Raw genomic sequence first — 26,700 nt, 5'->3', positions numbered from 1 at the left:
CCCGTCTCTACTAAAAATAGAAAGAAATGATCTGGCCAAATAAAATATATATATAGAAAAAATTAGCTGGGCATGGTGGTGCATGCCTGTAGTCCCAGCTACTCAGGAGGCTGAGGCAATAGGATCGCTTGAGCCCAGGAGTTTGAGGTTGCTGTGAGCTAGGCTGATGCCACGGCACTCACTCTAGCCCGGGCAACAGAGTGAGACTCTGTCTCAAAAAAAAAAAACAAAAAATGATAATAATTTGGAAGATTTTAATACATTAATTAAAAACTGATATATTCAGCAGAGAAAAATTCAGCAATAATATCAACTACTTGAATAAAATTAATAAGGTTAACCTAATAGATATATAGATAACCTTGCACCCAACAAGTGGAAAGTATGCTATTTTCAATATACATGGGACATTTTATTAAAATGACCACATACTAGGTCACAAAAAATTCAAACAAATTTCCAAGATTTACTATAATCTCCATCCACAAAGCATTTAAATTAATAACCAACAAAAAGATGGTTAAAAAACAGCAACAAACTTTAATTGAAAACTAAAAAAAACTACACTAAAAATAGCTCATTGGTTAAGGAGGAAATTACAATGCCATGAAATATTTAAAACTAAAGACAACAAAGATACCACATGACAAAACTTGTGGGACAGAGAAGTAGTACCTAGGGAGAAATATAAGTCTTAAATATAATTGTTCTTAAAAAAGGAATACTGAAAGCAAATAAGCTAAACTTTCAAGTTATTTAACTAGTAAAAGAATTACAGAGTAACAAAAGTAAGTAAAAGAAAGGAAAATTCATATAATTCATGAAATAGAAGACAAAGAAATACAGAAAAAAATCACAAAACAAAATGGGTTCTTTAAAAAATAATAAGTAGACAAACCTCTGGCAAGACTGACTGGAACAATAATGATGAACAACACTAAGAATGAAACATGGGACATAAACACAGCTAGAACCTGATTTTTAAAAGCCCTAAGAGAACAATATGAACAAGTTAATTCTAAAAAGAATAGAAGAACTAGATAAAATAGAAACATTTCCAGGAAAACACACCTACAAGTGGTTCAAGAAGAAATGCAAAGCCATACAAACATGTACATATATAGATTTACATATATATTTATGTCTATACATCTGTAATAAAGAGATTCCCCCTGAAAAACAAGCTAAGTCCAGATGGTTAAAGGACAGTTTACCAAACACTCCTGCTATGAAGCACTATAATCTTACTGCCAAATGGAGACATGGGCAGTAGGAAAAAAATTATAGGCCTATCTTACTAATCATAGATGTTAAGTTCCTAGACAAAACATCAGCAAATTAAATTTCGCAGTAAAATAATAATGTCAAGACCAAGTAGGATTTATTCCAGTTAAGTTCAATATCAAAAAACCTATTACCAGAACGCACCAGATTATCAGATTCAAGAAGAAAAACATTAAGATCATGTCAATAAATGCAAAAAGCATTTGTCAAACTTCAACAGTTATTAACAATGAGAATTGTTAGGAAACAGCCAAAAAAGAAAATTTCCTTAACTAGTACCTATACAAAAGATGTTTCGTTAAAAGAGCAAAAATAAAAATCTGTGAGAGTTTAGTTTCCAATCCACTGATACATTCTACTACCTTGAGCATTCATTTAATTGCTAAATTAAGAAAGTAGGTAACCTGTAAAGGGTAGTTACCACTAAACCACAAAAGGCATCACAATTGACGGAGAATTTTAAAAGCATAACAAGGATTCTGGCAAGACAAGGATAATAGCTGGTCACCGTTTCTATTCAATATTGCATCCAGAATTATGGCCTGGACAATGGAATACAACACAGCTGTTAAAAAAAACAAATTTAAAAAAACAAACAAACAAACTTAGGAAATGGAGGCATGAGGGGACTAAAGCAGGCGCCAAGCGTTCCTGAGCCTGCCACGTCTTTCTCCACTTTCCAGCCTGGCAAATTGCCATTTATCCTTCAACTACCTGGGCAGCGAACACCTCCTGCCTTATCGCATTTCCTTTGTACCTCATGCATACTTCTAAAAGCAAATGTTCCTCACAGTTTTGCGATAATTTGCTTATCTGTCAGTGTACTTAACCCACCGCTAGCACAGAGTAGGACTGGAAAGAAATGCTGCACAGCACTTTTCTTTGAAGGCTCTAGAACTCCCCGCGCCCCTGCATGAAACCGGTTTGTGCGAAAGGACAAACAAGGCTGAGACGCGACCAGGCCACCGACAGTTGTCGCGCGCCCACTGCAGCTGGGGCCATGGCTCGCACGGACTGCGTCCCAGTTTCCCCATCAGAGAGGGCGCCGCGTGCCCCAGCGCACTTCCTCTTTCCTCTCGCTTTAAGCGGCGTCGACTGCAATCCCTCTCACCGCCCCGCCCTATAAAAACAACGGCGTTTTTTTCTCTTTCTTTTTTTTTTTTAATAAAGGGGCGCCCTGCTCGGGCTCTCCAACGCCCTCCTCGCCCCTCGCCCCCTGCCCCGGGCCGCCGCGACTGCGCGCCCGCACCCCGCCGGGGATCCACCCCGCGCCCCTCGCCCGGCCGCCCGCGCAGACGCCCCGCCCCGGCCCCGCCGCCCGCGCTCCCATCCCCGCCCCGGCGGGGCCGAGCCGGTGCCGGGTGCCCAGGGGCTCGCGCGCCTCGCCGGGCTGAAGGGCCGCGCCGGGGCGGGCGGCAGAACGGGCGGCTGGGCGAGGGGCGAGGGGCGGGCTCCTGCGCGCGGCCCGCCATGGAGGTGGAGGAGGCGTTCCAGGCCGTGGGGGAGATGGGCATCTACCAGATGTACTTGTGCTTCCTGCTGGCCGTGCTGCTGCAGGTGAGTCCTCGCCGCCCCGGCGGCCCCACTTCCCTCCTCAGGGCCTCCCGGACCGCCGGGCCGAGGCCGAGGCTCTGCAAACACCCGAGGTGTGGCGAGCGCCGGCCGAGACGCCGCGCGGTGGCCTGGGCCCCGGCAGCGCCAAGGTCGCCGGCGGGCCTCAGAGCTTCTCTGGTTCTGCCGGGTCCCCCCACCCCGCCACCTTGAGTGGTGGAGGGAGCGAGTATGGGCAGAGGTGCTGCAGCCGGCGTGCTGGTTAATAAGGATGCAAAATTGCATTACCTGTAATAAGCTGTTGTTACCTGAAATACGCTGCAAATTTGAAAGGGAATTGTTACCCAAACCTGTGGCACTATCACCTCGGAATCTAGGACACGGAGACAGCCCTGATACCCTGCAGACATAAAGGTCGATCTAGGACCGCCTCCTCCAGCTCTGAGTATCTACTTGCCAGCTTTTCCTGGATTTGAGGGACTTACTATTCGGGGCCTTTTAGGATTTCTCTGTGGTTTAAGTTCTGTTGGGTCACTAAGACCTGCAGCAAGCCTTGGGTTGAGATTTTTGTAAGCTGAATAGTTCTGTCTACAATGTGTGGTTATCAAATGGAATCACTTCTTCATTGTACAGAATTCTCAGAACCTATTCGAACACCTCAGCCTAAAAATGTGGGTTCCATATGTTAACGGTCTCTACAGATCAACTTTTCTAGGCAAGAGTTAGTCCTCCGCCGCCAACTTAAATGGCTCATTTGACATCAGTTGTTTCTCAATATTGTAAAGGCACTTCATTCACCAGCCATTTTACTCATTCTTTTAGTCAATACATTTGCATGAGTGCCTAGGAAGTGCTGAACACGGGCTGCAGTGGACAAATCAAAGTCCCTGCCCTCATGAAGCTCGCTTCTAGTGGGGTGGGTGGGGCAGGCAGACGGTTAAACAAGGAACTTAGAGTTAACTTGTGATGATAGTTATTCTGCGGGAAGTACTGGGTGGTCCTAAGTATAACCACCAGCTCACATGTTGCTTAAACTTTGCATAAGGCAATGACTCAACAGGAAGATGGTGGAAAATAGCGGTTGACTTACTGATTAAATGTTTGAAAGTTTGATTCATTTCATCACCAGCCAGAAAAAATGGTTGAAACAGCGGACTGATATCTGGAGTCAGTTCTTTCTCTAGCAGAACAGGAACAGTCCTCAGTTCACAAATATGCGATATTCTGAGGTGCTTTTCAGTTTGTTATTTCAGCTCTATTTTTTTTTTCCTGTTTTTTTGGCTCATGCTTTTACATCAGATGTTTTAGCTTCAAAAGCACTTTCCCTAGGGAGAAAAAATGTTCATGCTGAGTCACAAAATAGTGTTTAATACAGAGAAACTAGAATTGCAACCATGAGGCCTGATCTTTATTTATAACAGTTTCTTTGAGAAAATTCTTTTTCTGTTCTAACCATGAATTCCAGGGCCATACTCCCTCTCTGAGCAATCTCAGCTCCCTACCTCCCTACTCCTACCCTCCACTTGTTGTGTTATCATCTTCTTACCTGCCTAGCCAGGGATCCAGCAACTTAGAGTGAGTTTGTCTTGCATGGAATGTGGTACTTAAAAAGGCCAGTGTTCTGAGTTTGGGAATTGTTGAGATCCCTCACTTACTTTTGTTTATAGTTGACCCAAGTGGGTAGAGTTTGGAACCAAAAGAGTTGCAAGCCCATGACCTTGACTGTTCACTAAACCTTGGCTGACGTATGGTCAGTATTTGCTATACAGGGACCAGGCTTTGGAGAGTTGGGAATGAGTGACTGATTGTTTATCATGTAGGTGTGGGCTGGGGAGGTGCCCTGTAGCTGTGCCTATACCAATGGAGGAGGTGCCCCAGTCCAGGCAAAAGTGAATCCTTCACAGCTACAACATGTTTATGAGGACTCCATTGCCCCGTTGAGCTACATGATCCAATGGTTGTAGAGCCACCTGGAGATGTCTTGGGTATGAAAGTGGAGCTCCCCAAAGACCTTGCTACCGAGTCTGTTGTTGGAGATGTTTTGGGCTAGGGGAGCTGGCCTGTGGAGTGGAGTACTGGGGAGTCCCATTACACAGTTGTAGCATGATGTTTTCATCATTCTTGGGGGGAGGGGTGCTTCTCCCAACAGAGGCAAAAATAAGAAGCCCTTTTCACAGAGTTAAGTGGAAGGAGGTTAATGTGTATCTGCTTTTAAAATCAAAGAACTTTTCTTGCCATTGTCCAAGGAAGATACAGACCAACTGCACGGCAACACTGCCAGAGAGAGGGAGCCACTACTTCAGCAGAAACCTTTTTCCCATCTGCAGTTTGATGGTGACTAACTCCAGCTGAGGGACACAAAACTAGAGGGATGGAGATGGAAACTTTATGTATCTTTTTACATATACCTTCTTCTGGGATTATTATTATATTTTAAAAATGGTGTTAACCTCCCTTTACTTCAAATACATCTAAATTCAAACTAAGGACAAAACCACATACCAAAAAGCCAACCCTAAGGTCTTTAGGTTAACTGTTGTCTTGAATTATTGATACCATCATGTTGATCATTAAAAGTTACTTCACCATCCAATTTCCTTTGCCTAGGAGACTTACTACCCTCATGTGCCTTGCAAACACTACCTTTGGCATCTCGGTAGTGGTTACCTTTGAGGTAAATAAAGAATAGATGCAGATTTTGTAGATACCTCTTCAGTATGATAACATGCAAATACCCTGATAATAGGTATTTGGTTATATGTGGTTGATAATAGCATATATGTGGTTTTAACATTATACATAAACAAAAAGTTAGAGGAAAATACTGCCTTATGTAAAAATGATCGACTTATGAATAAACAATGAGATTTACAATTTTATAGTTAGAAAAATTCTTACTGTCAAAATATGCTTGCCCTCCCTAGGGTCAAAGCTATTTGTGGCATTTAAATATGAATAATTCTATTTAGTTTATCACTGTTTCTCTATTCTGGTGATTGTTCTAAGTTTACACCATCATCACTATTTTGTGTGTGTGTGTGTGTGTGTGTGTGAGAGAGAGAGAGAGAGAGAGATTGTTTTCTAGGCTGTCTGGAGGAGGAAGGCTGGAATACAATTTGCTGTTTCTTAATGCCTCAAACCAAAAACGGACCCTACTTCTTTGTTCTAAGCCAGAAGCTCCAGATCCTCCACTTTTCTGAGGATTATGGATTGTAGGTTGTAGTATAATTTGCACAGAATTAAAACATCCAAATCCTAGCACTCTGGGAAGCTGAGGCGGGAGGATTGCTTGAGGTTAGGAGTTTGAAACCAGCCTCAGCAAGAGTGAGACCCCATCTCTACTAAAAATAGAAAGAAATTAGCCAAGCAACTAAAAATAGAAAAAATTAGCCGGGCATGGTGGTGCATGCCTGTAGTCCCAGCGATTCAGGAGGCTGAGACAGGAGGATCGCTTTAGCCCAGGATTTTGAGGTTGCTGTGAGCAAGGCTCAGGCCATGGCACTCTAGCCTGGGCAACAGAGTGAGACTCTGTCTCAAAAAAAAAAAGAATTAAAACATCTATTAACTACCAGGAACATGTAACCTGTAACAAGCATGAGTTTCACCAGCAAAATTGTGATGCTGTGCTGTGAAGCTCATCTTAAGGTACACTATTCTGGTGTTCTAGATTGTATTATTTTTATGTAAACTCTTAATAACCCCAACCTTATTTTTCAGACCCTAGAACTACCAGTGCATTAATATTATTCATGCAAAAAATATGCTTTCATTGCATTTTAGAAAGTGGAATGATTGAATAGAAATTTTGCAGAAGAGGAAACTATAATAGTCAACACATAAAAAGATGTTTAACTTCAGTGGTCATCTGGAACGGGCATATTAAAATGACTATGAAATACCATTTCACACTTAGCAAACATTAAGCAGTCTAACAGTACAAGTGTGATGAAAATGAGGAGAAATAGAAACTACCCCATTTAAAGAACAATTTGGCACCATCTAGTAAAATTAAAACCCAACGTTGAACTCCTAGGTGCATACCATACATTATCTCTTGGACTTGTACATCAGAAGATATATATAGGATGTTTATATCAGCACTGTTTATAATAACAAAAATTGGAGACCACTTTGATGACTTTCAAAAAGGGACTGAATAAAATGTGATATAAATTTGATAGACCACAATGGCTAAAATGAATGAACTAGATCTATATATAATTATATGGATGAATTTCTAAAACAATGTTAGATGAAAAAATAAGAGCGATACAGACAATGTGACATATTCTTAATACAAATTTTAAAAACACAAAAAACAATACTGTATTTGGCTTACGAATGTATGACACAGTGTAGACGTATAAACATGAGTACAAAGATCTACACTCGATTCATGAGATTGGTTGCTTGGGACGAAAAGAAAGGAGTGGGCTTGGGGAGGAGTACAAAGGAGATTTTGTCTGTATCTGTAATATTGTATTTTAAAAATCTGGAGCAAGTATAATAAGATGTTATCATTTGGTAATTATGATGGCGAGTTCATGAATCTTATTTGTTTTGCTTTTTCATGTTAAATTTTTTTTAAGTGAAAAAATGGTAAAGGAAAGAAGGTATGCATATCTAGGAGAGAATACTACTCTTTGCTCTATCAGAATTATGGCTCATTCTTTTTTATTAATCCTTAAATTAATTATGGCTGCGAATTGCAGTCATTTAATGCAGGAGGGTTGGGTAGAGTTTTATTCGGGGCGCTTATTAAACTTTGTATAGAATGCTACCACAACTTGCCTCCCCTACCTGCTTGCACTTGTCACCATGTCCCTTTCTTCACAGGAAATTCATAGGAAGACTACTTTTTGATGAGGTACGGTTGAGGTGATAGCTGGTTCTTCTAATCCCTACCACAAGCAAATGATGAAGTTCACACCATAAACATTAGTGAAGAGTTTATTGTGTTACAGTCATTACGGCCAGCTCTCATGTCCCTGGGTGTTTTCACCACCACCAGGGGTTCAGCCATGATGGGAATCTGTGGCATTCGTAAGAGTTTGTCTATCATGACTCTAAAACATGTGACCATCTACCAGGATTCTCTGCTAGTTTGAACAAGTTTTATACTGCTCGTATGCTCAAATTTTGGTTCTGTGGAGCTTCGATCTCCTGCGGGTTTATGATGATCTGGGGAACATTTACCTGGTGTTCCTTCTACCAGTTTGGGTGGGTGAGGCACCCACCACCCATCAAAGAGACCAAAGCCACATGTGACCCTTCAGGAAAACTTGTCTATTGACAGATACTGCCCCCTGGTGTAAAGCAGATGAAGTTGCAAATCTATCAGACATTTCCATCTAGGGAGATAGTGGAGATACAGGAGGCCTCCATCCAGGTGGTTTAGAGAACTCCTTTGGGCCTGGAACATCTTAAGAATTGGGATGTGCCTTGGAAAGCAACTAGCTGACATCTCTGCAGTACCCGCATCTCCAGAGGCATGCTGGCAAGGCCAACCCACACTGGTTTAACTTGTACCCTGACAGAGAAGGTATTCCCTTTCAAGACAGCATAAATAAAGTCATTAAAGTCACGGAGACAGGCAATGTGAATATGGCACAAAGAGCACTAGGCTTGAGTGCTGTGCCACTCTGCAGCAAGATGGCTGAGTGAATTAGGCTAATGACTCCTCACTCTTTATTGTGTGTTTGGAAATGGCTAGATCATGAAAGTTCAATTTGTTTTGCAAGTTTAGGATTTCTTAAAGTTGCCCAGTGCCCTGCAATCAATTGGCATTGTGTCAATGTTGACTTTGAGGTTTTAAGAATACTAGCTTGGTTCATCACCACAGTTAGAGGCTGCCTTAGGAGAAAGAAGCCATCAAACCCAAAGATGCGCACAGCTCGGGACTCTCCTCTCTGAATTCTTTGACCAAATGCTCAAACAAACTTATGACTGCATTCATGGGAATCATATAGTACTCAAGAAATCATATAGTACTCTACAATATGGTGATTGTAGAAAACAGAGAAAATATGGAAAAGAAAAACATCATCAGTGCTTCTACCACCCAGAAGTAAGACATGCTCGTGTTTTCGTGTATAGCCTTCCAGAGTCTATGGTATAAATATGTACATTTATCTTTTTTGCAGAAACATGTGTTTTAACCCGATTTTGTCTCTCAGCAGTGTTGTGAATGCCTTGCTGTGCTCAAGGGGAACTATGTATTTTTTAATGGCTGTAGTATAGTATTTCCATATGCGGCCATACCATAATTTGCTTATTCAGTTCTCATGTGTTACATATGTTTGCTGCTGCTTTTTTGACATCAGAAACCTCCACAGCCCATGGTATTGGGTCGTTCTTTTGTTCTGGCCTTGCCAATTGATTGTTTACCACTCTTCACAAGCCCAAACTCCTCCTGCTTCCATTGCTCTCCTTCTCCCCACATGCTCTTTGTCCCAACTTCATGAATAAAATAGAGGTTACTTGGTGTAAGTTTCCCAAGTATTCTTTACTTTTACTTCAGAATTTATTTTTATCCTCTATTATCATTAGGTTTCCCCAGAGAAATACCTTCTCTGTGAGGGGACACGTTCAAGAGGAAGACAGACTCCAACCCTCTTTCCAGGGATATCTTCTCACCTTTGTTCTTGATTCTGTGTTAATCCATCAATTGCTTCTAATCCTATCTCTTTCTGCATTCTCTGACATCCCAAAGAATAGCCTGCACAGTAGCCTTAGGTACTTACTATGTATAAGTGGTGTTAAATAGCATTAACTCATAAAGTGAAAGGGTTATTTCTTTTTTGAGTCTTTTTTAGTCCTGTTTATCTAAGGAGAAAGTCTCTTTGGTGCTAGCACTTCTCAAAATATTTGCACATATTTCTGTTTTAACAAAGGAAATGAACTGGAATTAATTAAGGGAGGTTCAGACTGGCAGAAAACCTTAGTTAGAACTTAATAACATTATTCTGCTTTATTGTATTTATTATTCATTTTCTTTTAAAACTTCATTTTAGATTATAAAACATTTCAAATGAAAAAGTACAGAGAATAATACCACAAGCACATATGTACCTACTTCTAGATTTAATAAATGCAGATACTTTGCCATATTTGTTTAAGGTTGTGTCAGTTGTAGTTTAACCAGAGAAGCAGGAAAGAAGATCCCCTAGGATGGAGATGTATATATGTGTATGTGTATAATTATATATATTTTATATATAAAATTGATGAATAATTCATTATGGAGATTTGACCACATATACTATGTGGGAGCTGATGCAGCAGTCCTTGTAAGGCTGTTGTGTTTGTGTGTGATGTTGGGGCTTGAAGTCTACAGGGCAGGCAGTCGAGAAAGGAAAATTCTATTAGGTTATTAAGCATGAAATGTCCGATTTCCGTAAGTACTAAGTTTGGCAATTGATATCTCTGACATTTTACTTTGACACTTCTTGTTTTATTTTTATTGTGAAGGTGCATCCTCATTCTTTCAAATGCGTGGTTTGGCTTATGATTATCTTTCAAATTTTTTTAGAGCAATTTTTGTGAAACCATAGATAAGTAAAAAAAATCGTGTTATTTTCAAATAAGTGTTCCATCGTGGAACTAATGCTCAGACAGCTCAAAATATCAACAAAGTGTTTGGGAAGGATGTGGCTAATGAACGTACAGTATGTCAATGGTTTGAGAAGTTCTGTTCTGGTAATTTTAATTTGAAAATGAGCCATGTGGGCGACCTGAGACCAAGGTGGGTAATGATGAGCTGAAAGCTGTAGTGGAAGCGACCGTCTCAACCTACGTATGAATTAGCAGCAAGGTTGACATTATTATTCCAACAGTATTGCAGTATTGGACCATTTGAAACGAATCGGCAAGGTAAAGAAGCTGGATAGATGGGTACTGCATGAATTAAATGACTGTCAGAAGAGAAATTGTCTCGAAGCTTGCCTTTCTTTGCTGTCATGACATAAAGGTGAGCCATTTCTACACCGTATTGTTATGTGTGATGAAAAATGGATTCTGTTTGACAATCACAAGAATTCGGCACAATGGTTGGATAAAGATGAAGTGCTGAAACACAGTACAAAACCAAATACTCATCAGAAAAAGCTAATGGTGTCTGTTTGGTGGTCCAGCGCTGGTATTATCCACTGCAGTTTCATAAAACCTGGTCATTCAATTACAGCAGATGTCTACTGCAACCAGTTGGATGAAAAGATGAGGGTGCTTGCAGTTAAGCAGCTGAGATTGGTCAATAAGACAGGCCATGACAATAAAATTACCTTTGATTTTTCCCCCTTTATTTCCCTTGAAAAAAGATTTGGCCCCAAAGTTAAATAGTTCCCATTCTCGTCCTGGTTTAGCTATTAGTGTTATATGTAACTTTGAACAATTCACTTAATCACTCTGTATCTTATTTTTCCTACTTAAAAAATAAACCTAACCATGACGTCACAGCACAAGATATTGTGATGAGATAATTTATAGGAGACTTTTTGGTTTCCTGAGAAGTATTATAAAAGCTTATAATGGTATTAATATAAAATTACTTTTAAAACCTTCACTTTTTGAAACTTTTAACATTTCAGTCCCTTAGTGCATGTTAGTCATTTTTCTAATTATAATTACATTGAAAGGGGGAAAATAATCCAACCATCTGTGGCACTTGTTCTCCTTCCCTGGAGGTAGAGCCAGAGAAGATAATGATTTATTTGAGATGTTGTTAGTCCCACTTTGAAGGAGAATGGATGGTGGTTTCTCATTGTGGCTTTAAGGCCCATCTGCTGATGGGTGTGATTTCATTAGACAAAAACATGTGGGTGAATGTGTGCATGGGAGTTGTAGAGCAATAGTGGAGAGAAGAATGAGAGAATATTTTTATTTCTGGGGGGAAGGAGCAGGATGTGAGCCATGTGAGATTGTCACAGCCAAAGATGGCAAACCAAGGAAAACCACCCTACATTCTGTGTGTATGGTTTGTCCCTCTGGCTAGTTAAGTGCTAAACCATCTTTGACTTCCTCTGATGGTTTGACCCATGTATGTGGCTTAAAGGACCCGACATCGATCTGTATGTAGAGTTTAAGCATCACTTCTCTGACCTAATCTCTCACGGTGCCCCATTCATAGCATTTATCAAACAGTATCGTTACTGCTTGCCTACTTTGTCTCCCTTGTGGTTAGCAAAACCGTGCATGACCATGGGTGTCAAAGGAGGCAAAAAGGCTGACACCCTTTTATTGAGGCTGGTACTGCGTAGACGAGTTTCTGGTTTCTGACTCTTCTGGTGACATAAAGCTGTGGCCCTGTGTGTTTTGTTGAGGGCCTTGGATGTATGTGTGTGTGTGAGCGTGTGCACAGCGTGGGCGAGGGAAACATTGTGAAGGGTGGAAGGAGAATGGAGAAATTGAGAAAGGTGGAAAGTACTTATTTTGCCTGCAGATTGCTAGGAATGAAACTGGTAAATACAGATAATACTGATTAAGTAGGTTTCACTGTTCCCTACATTTGAATAAGGGTGTAGATGAACAAACACCACTTTGTTTTTGTACTGTTTTCTCCAAATTGTAGTTTCTACCAAGAATGGTGGCCTTCATAATGAAACATGCCTCAGATTAGAACCTGCTTTGGAATATCTCCTTTTTTTTTTTTTTAACCTAGAATGTTTATCATAGAACAATCCAGATAAAAATATGATATGTTAATATATATCCAATAGGAACTTTGAATCATGCCTGGTACATAGTTAGCATTGTAGAAGCACGTGCTATTATTATTAATGTTCCATACTAGTCACTTAATCATTCACTTGTTGAGTGTGTAGGCCCTGGGTTATTTGCTTTAGAAGTCCAAAGGTGAATCACATACAGATCCTGCCCTCAAGGAGAGTATATTCCAATAGGAAAAATAAGCAAATACATAAATATAAGGCAGTGAAGAAAATGATACATGTTTTAGGAAAACCTAGGTGAAGCTTTGGGGCTGAGCAGAAAAAAGCAGGAAAGGACTTCTGGAGGGGCTGGTGAGGAAGACAAGCCTGCAAGGAAGGCTTCAAGGAGGAGGTGATATCTGAGCTGCCTCTTGGAGGGTGGGAAAAGCTCAAACATCCACAGCAGAGAAAATGCCTTCCAGATGAAGTGATGGTATGAACAAAGGTAGAAAAGAGCACATTTAGAGAGAAAATGTGACTAGTTGCTTGGCCTGCTGGAGGACTCTGTGTCTCTTAGAACTGTGTTTTGAGTTCTGAGTTTCCTTGCCCTGTGTTTTTTGTTTCTTTATACCCGTTAATTAAATTTCAGCAGATTATAATCAGGAGGAGCAGTTACTAAATGGGTGAAAGTGGCTTTGTGATTATAGCTGCTGCAATGTGTAATTGATCTGTTCCTGTAATTATTCAGGGTTTTATTTTTATATGCTGATTGCCTCCTGTCCTAAAACTTCCATAATAGTGTGCAGATAGGGGCCAGGAAGCATATAAGTCTAAGAACATGTTTTCCTTTGCATTTTATAATAAATCATCCATACCTACTGACCTAAGGTAGCTTTACACCTCTCCAGAAAGGCCCACCGTCAATTGACTCAAAATACATTGGGACCACCAATAGCCTCTCGGCCTTACCCGAGTGGAAAAATCCCATCTTGGGTTTTACATTAGCTTTCTGTGATGGCACACACCATGTGAGACTTTTTTTTTTCTCTCCTTGACAGTGATCTCATCACCTACTGGTGTTAAATGACTCTGCCTTTGGCTCTTTGGCTCATCCACTGAACAGCCACATACAGCCCTACAAAATGGTGTGAAGGAGCCCCCCAGCTGGGAGGTTTTGCCCAGTGCAGCTGAAACTGTTGGCAAGTCTCTCCACCCTTTTGTGCCTCAGTCAGCTCATCCATCCAGTGGGCCTGTTATTACGTGCTGTCGAGAAATCACAAACTTTGTATTTTTTAAACGTTTATTTTGCTTAAAGGTATTTTAAGACATCAGGGTAATAAGTTAATAGGGATAGTTTCTTAAGTAAGATTATCTCACTCAGGAGCAGACTAATTATGTGTTTGCTTAATAAATGTTAAAGTTGAAATAATCATCCAACAGTGATAGCTAATCTAAATGGAAACCTATAGCATAACAAGACTGCGTGGGACTTGACAGCGTATAAACCTAAGTGTGAGTAGCTGTAAAGCCCAGAACAGTCAGGGACAAATGGCACATGTGTTCAATGAATATTTCTTGAATGAAAAGGTGAAATTTGGCTGGGCGCGGTGGCTCACACCTGTAATCCTAGCACTCTGGGAGGCCGAGGCGGGTGGATCGCTCGAGGTCAGGAGTTCGAGACCAGCCTGAGCAAGAGTGAGACCCCCGTCTCTACTAAAAATAGAAAGAAATTATATGGACAACTAAAATATATATATACAAAAAATTAGCCGGGCATGGTGGCACATGCCTGTAGTCCCAGCTACTCGGGAGGCCGAGGCAGTAGGATCGCTTAAGCCCAGAAGTTTGAGGTTGCTGTGAGCTAGACTGACGCCACGGCACTCACTCTAGCCCGGACAACTGTCTCAAAAAGAAAAAAAAAAAAAAGTTGAAAAGGTGAAATTTCTTTTGAAGGGGGAGGACAACTATGATTATATTAAATCAAGTTTAAATGTAGCTAAAGGTTATGAAATGAATATCTATACCTGGGATTTTGAATTTCTTTAAATCTTATGAGTTGTATATCAGATTTTAAAATAGTACCTACTCAAGTACATTTTATGCTTACCTGCTTTAATAAAACAATATTATAGGTATTGTTTTCTGAGATACTTAACTACGCTACAAAAAGTCTCTTGTTTAGATTATGAATCCGAGGTCAGTCTAGTCCTAGCTCCCTGGATAATGCTTATCTGAGCTGAAGATACAGTGTTGAAAAGGAAATAGCTGGAATTTTAGTCTTTAAATCAGAGCCAATAACGTGCACCTCCCATACCTCCGCCCCCGCGAATCATATAAACACAGAGATCAGACATGTCTCAAAGAAGGAAAAGGCTATAAAAAGGTAGTTTGCTTTACAAGTGGGATTGCTGATGGCTTTGTTCATAGTAGATCATGAAGCTGCTTTTTCATGTTTTTCTCCTTTGTTTCTGATGTGGCTCATTTCTGTAGCTCATAAAAACACAAAAGCAAGAAACTGACCTTTCAAGGTTTGCAGGCCTACTATGTGAGTTTTCAGTGTAGATGGCAAAGGTCTGCAGTGTTTGGTTATGTGTGTTTGCTCTTTCAGCTGTACGTGGCCACGGAGGCCATCCTCATCGCTCTGGTCGGGGCCACGCCGTCGTACCACTGGGACCTGGCAGAGCTCCTGCCGAATCAGAGCCATGGCAACCAGTCAGCTGGTGAAGACCAGGCCTTTGGGGACTGGCTCCTGACAGCCAACGGCAGCGAGATCCATAAGCACGTGCATTTCAGCAGCAGCTTCACCTCCATCGCCTCCGAGGTAACGTCAGGCCATTCTGATCAGTGCATGATGTTGCTCTTTGTTCATGTGGAACCAGTCTTTTTTTGTCGTATTGATTGAAATTTCAGCCACACCTTCAAATAATTTTCTAGTAAATTTAAGACTTAAAGGTTTTAATGTATTAAAGGAGAATATCCTATGAAAACACATTCTTTATGCTTCTTGCTACACATGGGAGAAGCCTGAATCTTACTAAACTACTGAGATGAAATAAGGTAAACTCCAAAAGAGCCGTACTTTTATTGTGTGTTCTTTAGAAAAATGAATTAATAGGTTCATCTCTTTTTATTACATATGTAAAAATTAACAAGTAAAGAGTGAAAAATGTAATGACCATCTGTACTCTCCATAGTTTATTTTTATTCCAGGCCTGTATGCAGGCCACGTGGGGCACCTTGACTGTACAGTATTATATACAGACAGTACCCACCTAGTGTGGGCAGGAAGCCTTATTTTCAAGGGGGCTTTGCTGGCCGAAGAGAAGGTCCTGGTCCTTCTGAGCCAGCCAGAGTTAGGGAATCCGAGGGTATACAACCTGCCGAAGAGAAACCCTAGACAGGAGGGGCAGAGCTCATGCCCAGCTGGAAAGCACTGGGCCTGGTTATTAAAATGTTGAAGTACTCCTGTCTCCTTTACCTGCTCTGCGTAATCTGTCACCACCCTGGTGATGCCCTTGGACCCTGTGATCCAGTTAATAGGGTAAATTCCTGGTACAGCAGGGGCCTCTCAGACCCTTGCCAGCTCTCAGTTCTGATTGCTAAGCTAGTCAGCTTCCCCTCAAATCCCTTTGACCACACTCCAGTGGGGACAGCAGAGTGCCTGCCAGATGTCCTGCTCTCATCCCCAATCCAGGCCTGGAAACCACCCACGTCTGTGTGTGTGTCTTTCTGTCTGCACCGTGGCCCAGCTAGCCTTACCTGTCGTTGAATATTTGGATTATCACCCTTTGGGTGGGGCATACTAAAAACAGAGGAGACAGGCTGAGAGTGATAATTGGTTGGCCTTTCCTTAGGAGTCCCCCATGGGAAGAGATAATTACTAGATCAACTTTTCGAGCAATTACCAAAGCAGCATTTCTGACAACAATCCAGTGTTGTCACCCCTCACTCAGAAACCTCCAGTGATTCCACACAGAACACAGCAGAGACCCTACAAGTGATGTTCAAGACCTTTCACACTTCACAGCTTAGTCCAGGTGTACTTTTCCAGCCCTACCCTGCACTTCCCCCTGCCCTCCCTCCTCTCAGGAGTATTTACTGTTTCCCACACCCGCCCTGAGCTCTCCGCCTCCACTGGTATCTGTCAGGAGTGCCCTCACCACTCACCCAGCCTCTACCTGGAGAAACCCTAACCTGCGCTCTGAGGCTCACTCCCAGTGTCTCCTTCCCTGGGAGTCTTCCCAGCCCGCTCCCCAGAAGTAAATACGCTTTTGTTTCTGCTCCAGCAACATTTCGTTTCGTTTGTACTTATATTACAGACTATTGTTTGTGGTTCACCTCTATTTTTAAAAAGTCCTTTGAGGTCAGAAACCATGTTTTGATCATCTTTGTATCTCCATGGCCTATAGCAACCACCACCACCACTACTAACCTAGGAAAATGACAAGTAGCTTTTGTTCAGTGATTACTGTGTGACGGGCATTGTGATATATGAATCAGCCCTTAACTCATTTAATTCTCAAAATAATTCTGTGAGGTGGGAATTATTTTTTACATTTTACAGATGAAAAATTGAGATCCTTGAGGTCATGTTAGCTAATAAGGGCAGAGCTGGGATTTGAACCTAAATTTGACCTCAGAAGCCTGTGCTCTTAATTGTTATGCCTTTTAGGAACCTAGCCAATCCAAATTGGTATTCACACCTCTTAGGTTCTTTTTGATAGATAACAGTAGCTGAAGAATTTTTAAAACATTTTTTTTTTTTTTTTTGAGACAGAGTCTCACTTTGTTGCCCGGGCTAGAGTGCCATAGCATCAGCGTTGCTCACAGCAACCTCAGACTCCTGGGTTCAAGCAATCCTTCTGCCTCAGCCTCCCAAGTAGCTAGGACTACAGGCACGTGCCACCATGCCTGGCTAATTTTTTCTATATATATATTTTTAGTTGTCCAGATAATTTCTTTCTATTTTTAGTAGAGACGGGGTCTCGCTCTTGCTCAGGCTGGTCTCGAACTCCTGACCTTGAGCGATCCACCTGCCTCGGCCTCCCAGAGTGCTAGGATTACAGGCGTGAGCCACCGCACCTGGCTTAAAACATTTTTTATTTGTGAATAATTTCAAACTGAAAGAAATTTCAAGAATAGTACAAAGAATCCAATCCCCTTATTTCCTTTATTTTCATCTATTGTTAATAGTTTGCCTTATTGGCACTGTTTTCTTTTTTTTTCCCAAGACACTTGAACAGTATATGCTCTAGTGTTCTTTTATGCCAAGTATTTCAGTGCATATTTTCTAAAAAATAGGACATTGTCTTATAAACCACAGTACAGTGATCAACTTCAAGACATTCAACATTGATACTGTAGTTTTATTTAAACTATACCCAATTGAGGTATGCCATCTATACCCAGTTTTGTCACTTGACCCAGTAACATCCTTGATAGCATTGTTTTTTCTTCTCATGTATTAAATATGGTTCAGAATCACATAATACCTTCAGTTGTCATGGCTCTTTAGTATCCTTTGACCTTTAGCCTTTTTTTTTATTTTGTAACATTGATATTTTTAAAGAATCCATAACTCCTGCCTTTTTCAAGTTAAGAATGTTCCCCCTTTGGGGTCTGTCTGATGCCTTCCTTCAGGTTGATTATGCATCCCAAGTCAGAATAGTACACGAGTAATGTTGTCCTTCTCAGAGTATTACGTCTGGAGACACACAATATCCATCTGCCCCTTTTTGGCAATGTTAATTTTGTTTATCCATTCCATGTATTGTCTGATTTCTTCCCTGTATAGTTACTATTTTTCCATTTCAAGGAATAAGAAAACTGCGGACAATCACTCTCAGGTTATGTAAATTTGCTGTTCCTTATCAGAACCATCCTTTCTTCTAATTTAGCATCCATTGATGACTCTTGGGTGAACCAATCTAGACTGTGATGTCTGCAAAATGACTATTTCTTAACTCCAGCACTTCCTCCACGTTTACCAGCCTGCATCCTGCTTTCTACTGCAACCAAGACCCCTTTCTTCTCCCTTCTCTGTCTATCTTTTTATCTATCTACCTGCCTATTATCTATCTATCTGTCTGCCTATGTACCTATCATAGGGATGTACGCATGGATTCCTATTCTTTTCAATGGTTTATAATTTATTACAGCTCTTAATTATTTTAGTACACAAATTACCACTAATTTACCAGTGGGAACCTATTCAAGGTAGCTCTTGAGTCCTTTTTCTTTGATTAAAATTTTTGTTTTGAAATAATTTTGGATTTACATGCAGTTGCAAGAAAGAATACAGAGAAATTCTATGTATCCTTTACCCAGTTTCTCCCAGTGGTAGCATCTTCCAAAACCATGGTATAATGTCACAGCTAAGGTATTGACAGTGACATGGCTAAGACACAGAACATTTCCATCACTGCAAAGATCCCTCATGTTGGCCTTTTACAGCCACACCCACTTCTCTCCCATCCCTCACTCTTTTCCTAGTCCCTGGTAACCACTAATCTGTTCTCTTATCTATAATTTTGTCATTTTAAAGATGTTGTAAAAATGGAAACAGCACTATAGAAGCCTTTTGGGATTTGCTTTTTTCACTCGGCATAATTATCTGCAGATTCATCTAGGTTTAGTTATATTACTGTAGTTACGGAAGAAGGCTTGGAGTGGGGTAGACTGATTCCTGCTGCTTTCTTCTTTTTCAAAAGTGTTTTACCTATTTCATTTCCTTTGCCTTTCCATATAAGTTTTAGAATAATTTTGTCTATATCTACCAAAAAATCTTTCTGGGATTTCAATAGGAGTTATGTTAAACCTATGTATCAATTTGCAGAGAATTGACATCTCCATTATGTTGAGTCTGCCAGTACATGAACATTGCGTTATTTTAAACTTCTTTGGTTTCTTTCATCAACATTTCATAGTCTTTAGTATACAAGTTCTGAACATGTTTTGTTGGATTGACACATAAGTATTTCTCTCTCTCTTTTTTTTAAGCTATTGTAAATGGTATTGTATTTTATTAATAAATTTTGGTATCTACATCATCATTGCTAGTATAGAGAAATACAACTGATTTTTATATGTTGATCTTGTATCCTTTGACCTTAATCTTAATCTTGTATCCTTTCTTTTTTGGGGGTTTTAAAATTAGGAATTTAGTTTGTTTTAAAAATATTCTTGGGGCTATTCAAATACTCTGTTTCATGTTGGGTGAGTTCTGGTAATTTGTGCTTTTCAAGGAATTGGTCCATTTTATCTAAATTGTCAAATTAATTCTAGAGGCTTTTTGGTCCATTTCAGCTAAGTTGTCACTTACTAATTCAAGGGGCTTTTTGAAGATTCTTTGGGATTTTTTTAGACAGTCGTGTCAAAAATAGAGAAAGTTTTATTTTTTTCCATTTCCAGTCCATATGCCTTTTGTTTCCCTATTGCTCTGGCTAGAACTTCCAGCACAGTGTTGAATGAGATGGTAAGAACGGACATTCTTACCTTGTTCCTGATCTTAGAAGGGAAGCATTCAGTCTTTCAACATTAAGTATAATGTTAGCTCTAGGTTTTTTTTTTTTTTTTTTGAGACAGAGTCTCACTCTGTTGCCCGGCCTAGAGTGCCGTGGCGTCTGCCTAGCTCACAGCAACCTCAAACTCCTGGGCTCAAGCGATCCTTCTGCCTCAGCCTCCCGAGTAGCTGGGACTATAAGCATGTGCCACGATGCCCGGCTAATTTTTTCTATATATATATTTTTTAGCTGTCCAAATCATTTCTTTCTATTTTTAGTAGAGACGGGGTCTCGCTCAGGCTAGTCTCGAACTCCTGACCTCGAGCAATCCTCCCGCCTCGGCCTCCCAGAGTGCTAGGATTACAGGGGTGAGCCACTGCACCCGGCCAGCTCTAGGTTTTTATAAATGCTCCTTATCAGATTAAGGAAGCATCCCCACATTCCAATATTTTTGAGAGGTTTCGTCGTGAATGTGTATTGAAGTTTGCCAAATACTTTTTCTGCATCAATTGCAATGGTTGTGTAATTTTTCTTCTTTACCTTGTAATATGGTAGATTACGTTAATTGATTTTTCAGATATGGAACCAGGCTTGCATCTCCAGGTAGTGTGTAATTCTTTTTATATATTGTTGAATTCTATTTACTAACATTTTGTTAAGGATTTTTACTTCTATTTTTGTGAGGAATATTGGTCTGTAGTTTTCTTTTTTGGTACTATCTTTGTCTGATTTGGGTATCAGGGTAATACTATATATAAAATAAACTGGGAAGTGTTCCTTCCTCTTCTATTTTCTGGAAGAGATTGTGTAGAGTTGGTGTTAATTCTTTAAACTTTTGGTTGAATTCTCCAGTGAAATCATCTGGGCCTGTATATTTCCTTTTGGGAAGTTTTTAAATTATAAATTTAGTTTTCTTAATAGTTATAAGACTGTTCAACTGATCTATTTTGTATTGGTGAGTTGAGGTAGTTTATACTTTTCAAGGAATCGATCCATTTTATCTAAGTTGTTAAATTTATGTGTGTAGAGTTCTTTACGGTGTTACCTTATCCTTTTGACATCTTCAGGGTCTGAAATGATACCCCTCTTTTATTACCTGATATTGGTCATTTGTGTCTTCTCTCTTATTCTCTTACTTCTTGGTCGTGATAGAGATTTGCTAATATTATTGATCTTTTTAAAGAATCAACATTTTGTTTCACTGATTCTTCTCAGTTGTTTTTCTATTTTCAATTTTATTGATTTCTGTTCTTTTCTTTACTATTTCCTTCATTCTTCTTGCTTTGGGTTTGTTTCCTTCCTCCCTCCCTCCCTCCCTACCTTCCTTCCCTCTTTTCTACCTTCCATTCTAGAGGTGGTAGCTTAGGTTATTGATGAGGATCTTCCTTTTTGAAAATATAAACATTTAGTGCCATAATTTCCCTTTCAGCACTGCTTTAGCTATGCCCTAAACATTTTGATATGTTTTATTTCCATTTTTATTTAGCTCAATGTATTATTTTTTCCTTGAGACTTTCTCTTTGACCTGTGGATTATTAGAAGTGTGTTGTTTAGTTTCCTAGTGTTTGGAGATTTTCCTGTTTGCTTTCTGTTACCGATTTCCAGTTTGAGTCCATTGTGATCAGAGAACATACTCTGTATGACTTCAATTCTTTTAAATTTACTGAGGTTTCTTTATGGCCCGGGATGTGGTCTCTCTTGCCATGGGCACTTGTTTTATAAATATTGTTTAGATCCTGTTTGTAGGTGATGTTGTTGAGTTCTGAATCCATGCTGTTTTCTGTCTAGTTGTTCTATAGGTTTTTGAGAGAGGAGTGTTTATGCCTTTAACTATAATTATGGATTTGTATATCAGTCCTTTCGCTTTTCTGTTTTTGCTTCATATATTTTACGACTCTGTTGTTTGGTATGTATATATTTATGATTGCTATGTCTTCTTGGTGAATTGACTTTTAATCATTATGTAGTGTCCCTCTCTACCCTGATAATTTTCTTTCTTTTAAAGTGTACTTTATCTGATATTAACACAGCCACTTCTTTGATTAGTGTTAGCATGATGTATATTTTTTCCTCCTCCTCCTTTCAACTTACCTATATCATTATATGTGAAGTTAGTTTCCTATAGGCAGCACATAGTCTAGTCAGGTTTTTTAATTTACTCTACCAATCTCTGTCTTTATTTGGTGGGTTTAAATAACTGACATGTAATGTAACTATTTGTATGTTAGGGCTTACATCATTCATTTTTTTTTCTTATTCTCTCTGTTTTTTGTTTTTCTCTTTTATTTTTCTTGTCTTTCTGTAGGTACATGAATATTTTTTAGAATTTCATTTTGATTTATTTATGGCATTTTTTAGTATGTCTCTTTGGATAGCTTTTTTAGTAATGGTCTTGGCATTATATTATATATACATAACTTATCACATTCTACTGATGTTGTAAAAGATAACAGTTCAAGTGAGTTATGGAAATTCAACCTCACTTTACATCCGTTTACCCTTCCCTGCTTATGGTATAATTGTCTTAAGTATTTTTCTACATACCTTTATAGTAAGAACCACATTATACAATGTCACAATATTTGCTTCAACCATCAAATGTAATTTAGAAAACTCAAAAGAAGAAGGAAAGTCTGTTATATTTGTCCACATTTTTCAGTGTTCTTTCTTTCTTCCTGACGTTCCAAAATCTCTTTGGTTAAGTTTTTTCTTTATTTTTAGAGAGCTTCCATTAGCCATTGTTTTAGGGTAGTTCTGCTGGCAACAAGTACTCTTAGTGTTCCTTCATCTGAGAATGTCTTAGTTTCTCTGTCATTTCTGATTTTCACTGGTTATAAGATTCTTGGTTGACACTGTTTTTCTTTCAGTATTTAAAAATGCTGTGCCACTTCCTTCTGACCTCTGTTTTCTGATGAAAAATCATCTGTTACTTGAATTTTTTTTTTCTATAGGTAGGATGTCATTTCTCTCTTGCTGCTTTTAAGATTTTTTTTTGTTTTTTAGTCTTTAGTTTTTAGAAGTTAGAGTATGATGTTTCTTGGTGTGGATTTCTCTGGATTCATCCTGTTTGGGATATACTGAGCTTCTCGGACCTCAGTAGGTCCAAGAAGTAGATCTCAAATAGGATGTCTCTTAACACGTTGGGAAATTTCCAGCTATTATTTAAGTACATTTTTTTAGCCTGCCCTCTTTCTCCTTTCCTTCCAGAATTCCAGTGACAAAAATGATAGCACTTTTGTTGTAGTCCCACGGGTCTTTGAAGCTTTGTTCTTTTTTTTTAGTCTATTTTTTTCTCTGTTTTCAGATTAGGTATTTCCTATTGTTCTATCTTCAAGTTCATTGTTCTTTCCTTTGTTTCTTCCATTCTGCTGTTGAGCCCATTCATTGAATTTTTCAGTTCTAAAATTTCTTTTTTAATATATTTTTTAACCAAGACTTTCTCTACCTTTGTTGAGTCTTTTTGTCTTGTCACTTGTTTCAAGCATGTTTATGAGTGCCCATTGAAGCATTTTTATGATTGTGGCTTTAAAATCTTTATTCCATAACTCTAACATCTCTTGAACTCCTAGCCTTTTTTTTTGAGACAGGGTTCTCATTGTTGCCTGGGCTAAAGTACAGTGGCATCATCATAGCTCACTGCAACCTCAAACTCCTGGGCTCTAGCAATCCTACCACCTCAGCCTCCTGAGTAGCTGGAACTACAGGCGCTCACTACCACGCCTGGCTAATTTTTCTGACTTTTTGTAGAGACAAGGTCTTGCTATGTTGCTCAGTCTGGTCTCGAACTCCAGGCTTCAAGTGATCCTCCTGCCTCGGTCTCCCAAAGTGCTAGGATTTCAGGCATGAACAACTGTGCCCAGCCCATTCTAACATTGCTATAATCTCAGTTATTGGTTTTTTTTTTTTTTAATCCATATAGTTTGAGATTTTCCTGATTATTGGTATGGCAAATTATTTTCATTTCAAACCTAGAGATTTGAGCTATTATGTTAAGAGATTCTGGGTCCTGTTTAAACCCTCTGTGTTACCTGGCTTTCTGTGACACTCTCTGGCATAGGAAACGGGGAGGCTTCTTCATTACTACCAGCTGGTGGTGGCAATCCAGTGTACCTGTGTGGTCTCCACTGACGCTGGTGGGGGCAGGTCCTCACTGCTGCTTGGCAGGAATGAAAATGCTGGCTCCCTACTCAGCCTTCCCTGACACCTCCCCAGCAGGATTAGGGCACTTCACTGCTGCCCGGCCAGGGTGGAAGCCTGGCTTTCCCACTTGACCTTTGCCTGTGTGGATGGGTTTGGAGATACAATTTGGTTGGCTGGAGCAAAGCAGTCGTTAGCTAAGAGTTTTCTGTCTTTCTAGGCTGCTCCTTTTCTGGGCTTTGGCTAGAGAGCACAGAGCTTGGTTGGGGCTCCTTTTGTCTGTTCCTGTTGGCATTTCTGACTCACTGGCTTTTTCAGCCTTCAGTCTCAGATATGTGGGGCAGTGAGAAACCAGGGAATTCACCACTATATCATGCCTTGAGTCCCAGGGTCTCTAGCAGGTCCTCTCCTTGCCTTTTGGAATTGTCTTATGCTTGTTTCATATATAGTATCCAGGGTTTTTAGTAGTACTTAGTAGGAGAAATAGGGAAAGTATGCCTACTTAGTCTTCGTGGAAGTGTAAATCTTCCTGTGTCTTTTTGACGTGCCTGTCATTTTTTTAAGCACTTCAGAAATTTTGAGCATAACAAGATATTCCAGGTTCATCTTGTAGCTCCCTGCCTCAACCATGGAATTAGTCATTTTTTTCCAAGAAGCTCTGATTCTGTTAAATAACCCCTTGCACTTTGAAATGGGTGAGAGCTATAGGTCTGCTCTCCAACAAACCTATTACCACATTGTAATGAAAGTGAATCTTAGATCAAATTCTGCCGCACATAGAATATAAACATTTATTAACTAAATTCTTATAACCAAAGAAGTATACAATACATTATCTTGCAGACTTGAGAAGTCCTAGTTCTTTAGTCTCCTAGGTGATTCAAACACTGCTTCCATGATAGGTCACAAAGGAAAACGACAATTTTCTGTAGACAGCATACAGCTACCACCACGCCTACTCCCAGCCCCACTCTTTAGCCAGCATCAGGCAGACAGATGCTTCCAGAGTTTATATTGGCTCAGGACCAAGGAGGGGTTTTGGCCTAGGGCATAACCCTGAAGGAGAGTAGCAAACACACTGGATTGTCTCACAAATTCCTATAAGGGTGGGGAGTATCTCTTATATATTGAGCTAATCCACATATCTTGAATGCCTTTTTGATATTCACCATTGCTAGTCAACAGGCCACTATTTTAATCAAGAATAAGCAAAGCACTCATTGTTGACAGAGACAATGAGTATAGAATCCCTTGTAGTAGCTCCCTCTGGAGAACGGGCTTTCTGAATCGAAGGCCAGCTGACCACCACTGGACAATGCAATCTTGATTAAAGTGCTCATGGTACCAGGGTGAAAGCTTGACCTAAGTAACATTTATGCAGAATATCCCACTGTAGGTGCTTAATACTCTGAAGTAAATTAGGTAACATGGTAATACTATGGTTCAGCACAGCAGGCACTGAACAAATTTTACAAATTGAATGAAATTAATGCTAATGAAATCTATAAGAGCCCTTTTAGGTATTACAAGTATGATACTATTATTAACAAGTGTTCATTGAGCAACTACTACTTGCCTTATGCTCCTTATGCTAGAGAAGGCTTGATAGAAGGAGGGAGAGCTGAAAGACCCTACCCTCTAGGGCAGCAGGGACTAGGCACCCTGGTCCCACTGTATCTCCTGTGCTGACACCTAGGAGGGTCATCGTAAACAGTGCTTGCCTGGAGGCTGAAGGCAGGAGGGGAGAATTAGCCAAAGGGAACCCAGAGAGCTACCACTCCCAAAATAAAGAGTTGGTAAGTGCAGGAGAAATGGAATTAAACCACTTCCCTAGCAAGTACTGAAGATCTTTAAGACAGCTCTGGGGGAAAAAAAGGATAAAGGACTAGGATGGCCTTCACCTTACTACATGTGATAGTGGCTGCATGTTTTTCTTCTTGTTACCTGTAGCTTAGCCCGCTGGGGTGCACCTGTGAGTTGCTGTCTCTCGCCATCTGTCTTTGTCAGTCTGTGCCTCTGCGTCTCCTCCCTCTCTCCCTCCCTCCCTTCTCTCCTCCCCACCTCCTCTCCTATTTCTGTCTCAGTCTTTTTGTCTTTGTGTCTGTTTCTGTCTGTCCCCATGTCTCTCCATCTCAGTCTCTCTGTATTTACCTCCTCGTTTGTTTTTCTCAGTCTTTCTGTGTCTACCTCACTGGCTGTCTCTGTCTTGCCTTTCTCTTGTGTCTCTTTTGATGACACCTGTCTCTGTCTCCATGTGTCTTTCTGTTTCTGTCTCTCCCCCACTCTTCCCCACCCTCCCTCTTCCTGTGTTGCTCATCTGCCCTCTTTCTCATTCCCACCCCTGTGTATCCACTGAGACACACAGACTTGGATGTATATGTTGTTATCCATCTCGATTGTAAATATGTAATTACAGATTTTTAAATACTTGGTACTTTCTTCCCATGGTATAGAGGTACATGTTATATTCCTCACCATATCACGTTGTCAGATAATTGCCCATACTCAGAGGTGTACGTTAAGGTACAAATTACCTGTGCAGATAGTGGTTGTCAGTCCCCAGCAGGTGCTCCCAGATGTAT

General features: G+C 40.1%; 1 protein-coding gene across 1 annotated transcript in view; it reads left to right on the top strand.

Annotated features, from left to right (window-relative positions):
- Window positions 1–2,754: 2,754 nt before the first annotated feature.
- The window catches only part of SLC22A15 (solute carrier family 22 member 15), a 73,809-nt gene continuing 49,863 nt past the window's right edge, over window positions 2,755–26,700 (top strand). The window contains exons 1-2 of the mRNA XM_069478925.1: window positions 2,755–2,841; window positions 15,088–15,300. Of these exons, the coding sequence (XP_069335026.1) occupies window positions 2,755–2,841; window positions 15,088–15,300 (300 nt within the window). The remainder of the gene's footprint in view (window positions 2,842–15,087; window positions 15,301–26,700) is intronic.

Source organism: Eulemur rufifrons, chromosome 8, assembly GCF_041146395.1.
Source record: "Eulemur rufifrons isolate Redbay chromosome 8, OSU_ERuf_1, whole genome shotgun sequence".
In the NCBI taxonomy this organism is placed as follows: Eukaryota; Metazoa; Chordata; class Mammalia; order Primates; family Lemuridae; genus Eulemur; species Eulemur rufifrons.
This window is presented reverse-complemented; position numbering and strand designations above follow the sequence as displayed.